Consider the following 12,063-nt stretch of genomic DNA (forward strand, 5'->3'; position numbering starts at 1 on the left):
CGCTGAAAGAGATATTACTTTTGCACATAAAATGTAGATACGTAACACTAATACGTAATACGCTAGTGGGGTAAGACCGGATAATTTGACTTTTTCTAGAAAAAAAATAATTTATTAAAAAATGTAGTAGATGTATTACTTTTCAGGGATGATATATTGTACACAATTAAACAATGAATATCTTGATTAAATCTGACAGTTTCTCAGCAGAACAGATTAGCTCCAATGGGACCTCGAATCTTGGCTACCTGGTCTTACCCTACTTCCCCCTATGTATAATCCCATTAAGTTGGCGCTGTCTCTTGCAAAGTTTACTTTTAAACCAATTAATTTAGCTCTCAACAACCAGAGTGCGTAGCGTTTTTAAAAAGTGCTTAAAGGTGCTTATTTTCGTTTTTTAAAAGCCCTTAAAAGTGCTTTTTTCATTGGGCGTTTTTAAAAAGTGCTTAGTTTTCCCTCTTTCAAAATGAGATTTTTCCTTTACGTGCTTTAGGTGCTTATTTTCATTATTTACGTGCTTTAGATGCTTATTTCGTTTCTTAAAAATGCTTTTTTTTATTGGGTTTTTTTAAAAAGTGCTTAGTTTTCCCTCTTTTAAAATGAGATTTTTCCTTTACCATGTTGATTTTCGCTACGAATTATGCAAAAAGACACAGTTCACATAGTTCTATTTAACGTTTTCACAATTAATTCAAACCCAATCAATCTATTTCGGCGTATTGTCAGTCCGTAGCGTATGAAAACGCAATTCGTTATACATGATTCAAAATTTCATGATTTTTGACAATTGTCAAAAACAATGTCAAAAAGCTTTTTTTTTTTTCTTTCGACATGACGGTTAAAACAAGATAATTGTCAAAAACTTTCCAACCTAGCCTAATTATATTTTTTTAAAGTGCTTAAAAATATTTTTTGAGTGCTTGAAAGGTGCTTATTTTTTGTTAAACAATTTGGCTACGCATCCTGACAACTTATTATATTCCTTTTTCAAGTTACTAAAATACAATACAAACATTTGCTCAAATAATCTTTTTAACAAAATCTTAACAAATCTTATGGAATCTTCTGTAGAAGTTATTAATGACATTCATTAATTTAATCATAATTTAATTCAATTTATTAATTTAATTCATTAATTTAATCATCATTAATTTTCTCACATAATTTAAATAAAAAAGTATACAGTTTCTAACATTTTCGCAAATAATTATCGATTACTATGCTGCTATTGCATATAAAACTCGTATTTTTAACCTTAGTGCTTATTAATAATGTTATATGTAATGTTGTTATTTTTTTACATGCTATTAACACTGTGTTAACTCTTACAGAAACTCAGCATAATTAATGGTAAATCTATAAAATTCGTGAGTGCCAATCTACCAGTTAACAAATTTAAAAACAGACTAATGAATATACTTCCATGTAAGTATCATTAATCACCTCTTTCTAAATGTTTAACTAATATTTTAATGTCGGCAAAATAACATAATCTATTAATATAATAATTCTGTATAAGTGGGCAAACAAGTTAAGCAGCATTTTAGTGAACTTGAAAAAAATCAGCAGTATAATCTTTATTTCATTAAATATGAAATTATTATTTTAAATAATTTGTTCGATATCAGCTGCTTCATTGAAAGAATAGACGAAATAAATTAATATCATATTCTTATAACCGACAATAACATGTTGTTGTTTTTTCAGAAGTCTCCTAAAAAAGTATATTTATATTAAATTAATAGCATCATCATAAGTAAAAGCATATTATAATAACATTATTCAACAAACTCTGAGCTGTATTTAAACCAGTTGAAAGAAGAAACTTTAAGAGAGTAAATGCAAGTAAGACCAGGGGACCTTATTAAGGAGGTCCTGATTAAAGACAATTGAGACAAACCATGGGGAAAGAACGGTTTATGTTCATAAAAGCTGATTCGAAGAAAAATTATTTGGCACGCGTAAAGGAAGAGTTTTTCCACAGTACCGGCCCATCTTTACAGTGTAATAACTCAAGGAAAACCGATTTTTCCTGTTATTGATTAGTCAAAATGCAACAATTGTCGACCCAATCGTCATTTCTGTGAAAAATAAAACTGTTCAACCGCCTTGGTCTTCAATTATTATCAGCAGTCCAGATAACTTGATTTGTATCGAAATTAGAAACAAAATTTAACAGCGTGCATACACTGAGTAGCCGCCTTATAATAACTAACTGACAGTCTTATGCAAATGATTTATTGCATCACAGAGATTCTGCTAAAAGGCTAAGTGTATGTTGAGCACGTTTATTTAGTGTGCATAATAGTCTGAATAAGGCATCATACTTAAACATCCCATACTGACCATCATCATCACCCAACCATGGCCAAGCACCTAGCCCCGTTTTTAGGGTTCTTATCTTTTATTGGGCATGGTAAGAATGCCACGCAATTTTGACTCAGACGACATGAACGGCGCATGAGCTGGTACCCTTCTCTCAGAATTGCCACACCACAACCAACTAGAGGACTTCTAGCAACAACAGATTTAGAGTGCACCTTGTTGCATATACTCGCCAGTTGTTTTATCAGCTATTGGAATCGAACTCACTACCTCCAGCTCTCCAACCAGCGGTGTGAGCGTTAACCGGCTGTGCCACAGGAGCGCTGACCAAGAACATCCTGTAATACTCATCATTTATTCCAATGGTGAAGGGTATATTCAGCAATATAATGCTTCTTGACATATTGTAAGGAACATGCTGGAGATTAATCCTACTGAGCATTTGTCGTACGAAGTTGAAAGAGTCGTCCCTCCAGAACTATCGAGTCTTTAAGTGCTTTTCCTCAAACATCGTCTCAGTAACAAAATCTATAAATCTAATCATACTAAACAAAATTTTAATCATTCAGGGAAATTTGTGCGAGTAAAAATTAAAAGATGTTAGCGGGCCCACGATTAGGAAAAACGCCGTTTTAAGTTTTTGATAGTTTAGTCCCTCCTATACAAGAACCAATGCGGCAGGATTTTTTATTTATAAAATCATTATTTTTCATTCATAAATTAATCTCGAATATCATGTCCATTGGATAAATAGACCTCTTTTTTTCATACTTGATGCAGATGAATCCACGCGAGTGTGCCTGCAGCCAATTAGAGGAGTAGATGGGTCAGACTATATCAATGCTAACTATATAGACGTAAGTATAAAAAATTAACCTACTATTTATTTCTATTTAATAACCGATTGAGCTTTTACGACACCTTAAAGACGTCCCTTCGCCTACTATTTTCCTCGCAGAAAAAAGACGAGAAAATGTATATTAAGGAGTAAATGTATATTAAGGAGTAATTGAATATTAAGGAAATTGTATATCAAGGAGTAACTTTTATACTAACTTTCCTAAATGCGAAACCCTCCATTTGAAAAATAGTATGTAATAATTTACTTTTCGTAAATTAGACTGATACGTTTTTCGTTTCGATTTATCCGATTTTTGTAAAAATTTCCTAATATTGAAACATTAATAAGTTTATTCTATGACTAGGTGGAAAAAATGTGACGAATGACGTAACATGCAGAAAATGCATGGGTGCATGACGTCATTCTGACGCAATTTATAAATCGAAGTTTTTATTGCCTGGTCTGAAAATATGTCAATATTTTTTAAGACAAAAAAAAATTTATCATTAAACAAACGTATACCCACGTGTTTCATAAATAAAAGAAGTGAAATTTATAAATAATCTTTCAATGCTAGAAAATTAAGTCATTGGAAGTTATTTATATGAATTAAAAAATTTTAATTCTCAAGCAAGCTGGGAAAATAGACACAATATTTGACTATACTGAATTCAATCTTGATAATTCACAGCGGTATATAACATATATTTTACTACAATGTGCATAAAGAAAAAAATATATGTTCTAGCCACTTAAAAAACTTTATTAAAATGTTTCAGTGATTAATACAGTTTTCAATGTGTAATGAAGTATTATTATTTTTGAAGGGATATCGTGATAAAAATGCTTATATAGCAACGCAGGGTCCCCTGGCGGAGACCACCGAAGACTTTTGGAGAATGCTGTGGGAACACAACTGCAACATTATAGTCATGCTAACCAAATTAAAAGAGCTTGGAAGGGTGAGTTTTTCTTTTTCAAATTCAATTTCGACTAAGAATAACAAGGATTTTTATCCCTAAGTTTTGAAGAAATATGAGGGGAAAAAAGCATTTTGTCACCCCCTTTCTTAATGGGAACCTTTCAAATTTTATGTATGAATTTTTGGAAGTTTTATACAATTTATTTCTTTTTTAGTTATCTAAAATTCCAATTCAAAAGGAATTTATTACACTTTTTTTTTTTCAAAATGGAGTAATTACACTGATTAATTTAAACAAGTGACATTTCAAGTAAAATCATAAATTTTTACATGATATGAATGAAGAACAGTCCCTGGGAGATAAATCTGCCCATGAAAAGTATTTTATCAACGCTTTGGAGTACAGGATAGATCCATTATAGGCGCGTTATCGGTAAAGGACACTGCTCTAACTAACACCAATTCAGTCCACCTCGTGATATCTCATGTCATGTTAATATTTAAAGATTATTAAATTTAAGGCCGCAAATTTGTTGAAATTTAAGGTAAATAACACTTAATGCTAATGTTTAATGTTGTTGAAGAAAAAAAGGTTGAAAATAGATTTTGATGCTATTTATTTTATTTTAAAAAAAGAATAAAACATGATTAAATTTATAAAATAAAGGGAGTTTAAAAGCTATGAATCATGTAATGCCCATAATGGCATCACAATTTTAAAATTCAGTAGTTACAGAAAGTTATAATCTTTTGGTTTATTTTTTTAAATAATACTTATTTTTCCTTACTTTTAAATAAAAAAAATAACCTAAAAACTACCAAAAACATAGACAAATTTAATTAATTTTGAGGAACAAAACACCACATTCACAAAAATGGGTTATGCCTAAAAAATAAATATGGCAAAGCACTTCAAAGTCTTATTTTAACTGCAATTTTTTTAAGCCTACTAGTAAATAAAAAACGCTATCATTAATTAGCAAAATAAAAAGTAACACAGAAACAAAAGTATAAACGTAATAAAACTTATTGCTTTCCTTTTTGTAAATCTACTACAAATGCTGTAAGAACACAAAATAAGAGAAGCACTGTTTCAAACAAATTACATCTTAAAATTCTGAAAATCTCAAATCCTTGAAAAACTTTTCTTTCCTGTAATAATGTAGAGGTAATGAGTATCCAATTTAAAACAGTACTTATTGACGTTTAGTTATAAAGAAAAGTACTTGTTTTTCCAGGAGAAGTGCCATCAGTACTGGCCAAATGAGAGATCTCAAAGGTACTTATACTATGTTGTAGATCCAATCACAGAATACAACATGCCTCAATACATACTGAGAGAATTTAAAGTAACAGATGCCAGGGTAAGTATATCCCTCATTTATTTATTCCTTGTTACTCAGTTAATCAACATTAATAGATCAATCTAGAAACTTTGAGGAAAAATATGTTAAGAAACATTTTAGTGAAGAATTTTAAAATATTACTAAATATTTTCTTCTGCAACGCTCTTTTATTAAAATGAACATAACCATTATAAAGCGAATAATTTCCATATTTAAATTTACCTAATTCAAACTTTCTTATCCAAAAATAGTTCAGTTTCAAAAATCAATGAACACCATCAACATTTTTTTTCTGTTTAAGTAATGACTTGCTATCATATATGGCAGTACTTTTACTTTCGATACTTGTACCGCCGGTACAAGTAAAAAGTACGTACTTTTACTTGTACTTCGTTACTTTTTAAATTTAGTACTTTTACTTGTACTTTCGTTACTTTTTTAGGAAAAAAGTACAAGTATTTGTAACGGAAATATCGAATGAAATCGTTACTTTTTTCTAAAACTCAATAAGCTTTCTAAAAAAAAAAATTTAAAAAAAAAATTTAAAAAATTTAAATTAGAAAAAAATGTTTACGTTTTCTTAATTTATAAAATTAATGTGCAATATATATGCATTCACACCTAACTTCGTGTTTAAATACCTTCTGTTTCAACTTATACTGCACATTCAATTATTTTTTACTAGCTCAAAGCTCACAAAGCTATCTGAAACCCCGTGTTTGCTTTGTTTAGGTTTGTGCTCTTAAAACGCTCTTCTAAAGAGTAAAACAATTTTAAATCAATGGTAATTTAAATAAATAAAAATAATAAACTAAAAATTAAAATCAATAGATAAAATTTCTTTTTCGTGCAAGTCCGTAAAAAGTTTGATATTAAAATTATATTTGATTTTAAAATTATATTATACGATTATATTATAAAATTACATTATAATATTCTTCCGAAATTAAAAATAAATTAAATTAATAATAAATTAAATTAAATATCCATAACTTTCAAAATTAAAAATAATTAAATAAATAACAATTTTGCAAAAACATTAAAGAGCATAAGAATATTATTCAATAAAATTTTTAAGTTACATTGAATTTTCGATTTCCTAGAAATGTACTTTTAAATCGTTACTTTTTTTGTTTAGTACTTGTACTTTTACTTGTACTTTTTACTCGTTACTTTTTAAAATAAGAACTTTTTACTCGTTACTTTTTTTAAAAATACTTGTACTTTTACTCGTTACTTTTTAAAAGTAACGTTGCCATATATGCTTGCTATAGATCAAGTGCAAACACAAATATCTATCGTCAATTTATAAAAAATTATTTATTTTGAAAAACAAAACTATTTACACTCAATACATTGTCTAAGCTCAAAGAGCTTAGCTAAAGCAATTATCAAATATTCAATAAAACTTAACAGCTTAGCAAATCGCTGCTACCATATTTTGAATTGATAATTAGAAATTGATTCGAACTGGTCAGAGCAACATACCAGTTATAAAAAAGAAACTAACAAAATATTAAAAGAGATAATAAAAAAAGTCCTTGATAAAATGCCATAAACTCACAGCATTGCCCTTTTGGCATGAACAATAGGACATTCAGACATTAAAGATAGAATAATAATTTACAGATAGAATAAAAAAAAAAAAGAATAATAGATGCTTGCAACAAAAATCATTACAGACACAATAGGAATTTTTACAAAAAATAAAAATTCCTGTTACAGTAGGGAACCGATTATCCGGAACGATCGGGACCATCGCTATTCCGGATAACTGATTTTTCCGGTTTTCTGAATCGCTACAAAGAGCCATTTTTTTTTATTGTTAAACCCAACTAAAAAAAAAATTTTAGAAATATTCTTAAAAAGAAAAAAAAATGATGAAGTAATACACTAATGATTATTTCCAAAATGATGGTAAGGTAAACATCTTTCAAAAAAGAAAGAAAAATCCTAAAATCTTATGAGGAAAAAAAAAATTTTTTATTTTAAATATTGCGGGAAAATTTATTGAATTTCGTTCCGGTTTTCTGATTTCCGGATAACGGGTTTTGTACTGTACAAGCAGAAATAACTTATGTTACTTATTTTTTACAGGAGGACAAAATAATTTTTGTAACAGTGATTATTTTCACTTAACTTACTTTTTATGTATGGAGCTTAACGAAATTTGTAACAGTTTTCACATTGTGTTGTGATTTAACAGTTGTGGTTCAAATTTAATCCTCATTAAGGCTATAGCAAAACTAATGGTGCAACTTCTTGTTTATTTACAATATTTTAAAGTGGATTAGTTTAGTATCAAAGCTAATAGTGAAAATGGAGAAATATACTTGACTATTAAAAACTTAACCTTAATGATGTTTTTGAATGAAATGTTTTGCCTTTAATCTGAGATTTACACTCTCGGTAACACTTTTCATTTCCATGTATGCTTCAAAATTCTTTCAATTATTTAAAATAAATCATTAAAAGTAAAATATCAGTTTGCCAATGCCACACTGTTTACAAAAATGTGTTTGGAAAAAAAACTTATTTCTCTTTCAGGATGGCCAATCTAGAACAATCAGACAATTTCATTTCACAGACTGGCCAGAACAAGGGGTGCCCAAATCTGGTGAAGGTTTCATAGAATTCATTGGTCAAGTACATAAAACAAAAGAACAGTTTGGTCAAGAAGGTCCCATCACAGTTCATTGCAGGTAAGAAGACAAATATGATATTTGGTATCTGTGTATTTTTTCACCCTGGTTTCAGAATTCTCATTAAGTGCTTAATTGAAAAAATTTATGTCTAAAATTTGTATAGTGTATCATCATAAAGAATCCACTTTATATTGATAATTTTCTCTTAAGTATTAAATAAAATCTCTAAATCATTTGGACTCAATCTATGGAAAAAAGCAGATCTCTTTATAAAAAAAGATAAATGATGGTAGCAACATTATTTAAGTTTTATAATATCAATCAAAATTTAAAAACTTTGAAATTGAATTGTTGTTATATAGATTTTTTTATGATCAAGTGGTAGCTGACAAAAGAAAAAGCTCTCTTAATTTAAGCCTAAATTTTCAACACTTAATTATTTCTAAACTGTTATCAGAAAAATTTTGAGGCCTTCTAATGTTTCAAACATGCTGAAAATAAATTATTTTTTGATTTTTCTGTCAGTGTGAAAATTTAAAAAAAAAAAAAAAAAAAAAGCTCATAGAATAACAATAGATAAATATAATCATTTTTTTAATATATATTGTATAGTCAGACTATAAACGAAAATAAATTTCATTTAAGTTTTCTGAGACTGAAGCCCTCTCTGCATATGGCAAAAGATAAATGCATTAAAATTTTACATATCAAAATCATTTTAGAACATTAAATACTAAATTGATATTGAAAATTATAGCAGCTTCTAAGTTAAGTCAAACAGCTGAGACAAGTTTTCCTACCAAAATAAGTTTAATACCATCTCTTGGTTATCACATAATATTGTATGCTATGCAACATTACAAAAGTTGCAAAATATCATAAAAATTATAATAAGCTATAACTAATTAGTATACTAACGCTGCTATAAATGAACTTAAATGTAAGAAACAGTAAAACTGCATCTTAGCTCGGTATCAGTTTATATAAACTGGATCCAACTTAAGTGCATCAATATGTATAATGTATAATGTTGTTTTTTAGCGCTGGCGTTGGTAGGAGTGGTGTCTTCATTACCCTCAGCATAGTCTTGGAGAGGATGCAGTTTGAAGGAGTAGTCGATATATTCCAATCTATCCGCATATTACGCACACAAAGGCCTGGCATGGTTCAGACAGAAGTAAGTTGAGCATTTTTAGTTTACTTATATCTAAAATCTAAAGAGAGTTGCAACAAGCAACTTTAATATTATTCGGAATAACATTTCAAAACAGAATGAAAGTAGAATGAGTAACTTACATTTGGCAAAGTCTTCTTCAAATCTCCTTTTTCTACTCAACGCCGAAATTACATAAGATGTATCGAGCTTAGTTTCAAAAACTAAAGCTTTATCAAAAAACTGTTTATCTGGCATAGATAAATTTAATTAAAGTGCCAAATATAGATTTATTTCGCAAAACATTCTGTTATTTAACAGAAACTTTCCTTATTATTGATACTCTGAATAGTTGTAAAGCAAGAAAAATTAATGCATACCAATAATTTTGAGATTCTGGTATATAAATATGTCAAAAACTCCATGTTAATTATCCTTTTTGGTTCCAGCCAGCCAATTCTATTCAACTAAACGGGTTATTCAATTAAAAGAGGAGTGCATTATTCAATTTTAAATACTGTTATTACAAAATTTTAATTTTAAATGGTATTTAATACATAGTATTATGTTTTAATATTAAACTCATTTTTACGATCCATAAACAATTATAATTTAAGTTATTAATATTAGTATAATAAATGATGAATGTCATTTAAAGTAATATAAATTTGAGTTAAAGGAGATTATACTATTAAAAAAAAATTTAATATAAATTGAAATCTCAGTCTAATTGATACAACATATAACTTTAAATTAATTAGTAAGCCACATCAAAAAATCCGAATTGGCAGCACCTGATTTTAATCTTTCTCATCCGATTTAAATTTGATTTTAATTTTTATACATTTTGAAAAGTTAAGGAGGGAAAATTTAAGACAGTGTGATTATTTTCTTATTAGAAGTATAATACAGAATACTCTCAATATCTCAAAAACATTTTCCACCTTGGCATTATATATCCACCTAATGTTAATTTGAATTCCTATGTCGTAGAGTTTCTTCTAAAACCTTGTTATGTCAAATTTGTTTCCAAATAGAAAATTAATTTTTTCGGAAAAATCACAATATACGTTAAATATGTTCTAAACCAATTATTTTCTATTTAATGCATAATTATCTTTGTCCTTACCTTTTAAAAATATCATTGTTGTATTTAGATTTATAGTCAACTAACATTACATACATATTTTATAGTAGTTATTCCTATATTTTATGACTCTACCTTTTAGAGTAAAATTTTAGAACATATTTAGCTCTGAACTAGTTATCTCGAAAACTCGCTCTCTCGAAAATCTCTAAGCGTCCCTTCAACTCTAAGATATTGAGAGTATACTGTAATAATAAACTAGAAAATTGTGGATTTGATGAAGAATCTTATCACTGTTATAAGCTAGAAAAGAAAAAAAAAAATTCTGTGAAAATTTCTTTCACTGTTATTAGTTAGTCATTAATTGCTTTTCTATTTTACAGGACCAATACCAGTTCTGTTACCGTGCTGCTCTGGAATACTTGGGTTCATTTGATAACTACGCCAATTGAAAATGAAGAAAAAAAATATGAACACTTGCCAAGGAACCGCACCCTTCCTCAATCTTCCATCTAATCACAAAACAGGGTAGCATGGTCACTCAAGTGGTCGCTGAAGAGGGGCAGCGTCGTGAAATTGCAATTTCTTCAGTTGGTCTCGGTGGCGATTCCAACGTGTTGCACAATCAGCTGTTCTTCTGAGTATATAATTCTTCGACCGAGGCTGCTTCTTCGTCAAAAAAGTCCCTCCAGAAAGACCGAAGCAGCGGCCTTTGCCAAGTTCCTTTTCGTTCGTTCGTCTCTAACATCAAAATATTCTAAAGCATGTGTTTTATTTTTCCTCTTCAGAACTTCGATACGATAAATTTGTGTAAAAAGTGCTATTGTTTTCACGACTTATAAATAAAAAAGAAAACTTCATAAATTATAAATCAATTTAGTGGTGCTCTTCTGATTCTGGGCCTTTTCCGGCCCACGCTGAAAAGAAACTATTATTAAGACTTACATATATCCGGTTGGTGATAAATATATATTGTTGTTTGAAGATATTTCTGTTCGTTTTATGAAGATTTAAATGTATGTGCATTTAAAGTGTTTGTTGGCACACAAAGAAATGTTTTCAGCTACTTTTTATTGATGTTTTTCAAAACACAGAGTGATTTTAAACTAGAGGACAATTCTAATTAAAGACTTTGCCATGTTTTTGTATTCAGTTTTATGTCTCTACACTCTGAACATAAGAAAAAAATGTTGATTTTGGAAATAAAATTTAAGATGACATTAAAGTCAATTGTAAAATAAAAAATGGTAAAATGGCTTTAAAGAATAATGAACCAGAATTGGCACCAATGGATAGGCAAATATCATTTGAACCATGCCAAAATCACAAGTCTTCGAACTTACACCTTTTTAATTTCATGGTTTTGGTGTGGTACTAATGATATGCCCAATCAATAGTGAAAACAGGTTTATCCCACCCACAGCATATTTTGACATTTTTAATCTTAAAAATAAACAAATTAGTACGATGAATGTTTTATGCATTTTAAAAAGAAATTTAAAGGCAGGTAAAAGGAACTCATAGAACTCAGAAAAAATTTATAAATTTGTTAGCTAAAATTTGGGGGGAAATGAAATCCAAAATAAGAAAAAATAAATATATGACAAGCATTGAAACACTAGAATAAAAAATCATAGCTTCCACCTTGTACAGCCATTGCAGAAATTTCTTAGTTGCAACATTTATACTTCAAAGTGTAAAACTTGGGCATTTTAAGTTTAAAAAAAATATTTTTCACAACAAT

The 12,063-nt window shown here is 28.7% G+C and overlaps 1 protein-coding gene across 11 annotated transcripts in view; it reads left to right on the forward strand.

The window, feature by feature from the left end:
• LOC107437287 (tyrosine-protein phosphatase Lar) overlaps window positions 1-11,461 on the forward strand; it is a 503,821-nt gene extending 492,360 nt beyond the window's left edge. For all 11 annotated transcript variants that reach the window (XM_071177243.2, XM_071177266.2, XM_071177251.2 and 8 more), the window contains 7 exons: window positions 1,332-1,425; window positions 3,106-3,182; window positions 3,994-4,128; window positions 5,327-5,452; window positions 7,982-8,136; window positions 9,121-9,256; window positions 10,703-11,461. In XM_071177243.2, coding sequence (XP_071033344.1) covers window positions 1,332-1,425; window positions 3,106-3,182; window positions 3,994-4,128; window positions 5,327-5,452; window positions 7,982-8,136; window positions 9,121-9,256; window positions 10,703-10,771 — 792 coding nt within the window. In that variant the 3' untranslated portion in view covers window positions 10,772-11,461. The remainder of the gene's footprint in view (window positions 1-1,331; window positions 1,426-3,105; window positions 3,183-3,993; window positions 4,129-5,326; window positions 5,453-7,981; window positions 8,137-9,120; window positions 9,257-10,702) is intronic.
• The last annotated feature ends 602 nt before the right edge of the window (window positions 11,462-12,063 follow it).

Source organism: Parasteatoda tepidariorum, chromosome 3 (genome assembly GCF_982258835.1).
Source record: "Parasteatoda tepidariorum strain Cologne lab strain chromosome 3, Ptep-v5.0, whole genome shotgun sequence".
NCBI classification, from domain to species: Eukaryota; Metazoa; Arthropoda; class Arachnida; order Araneae; family Theridiidae; genus Parasteatoda; species Parasteatoda tepidariorum.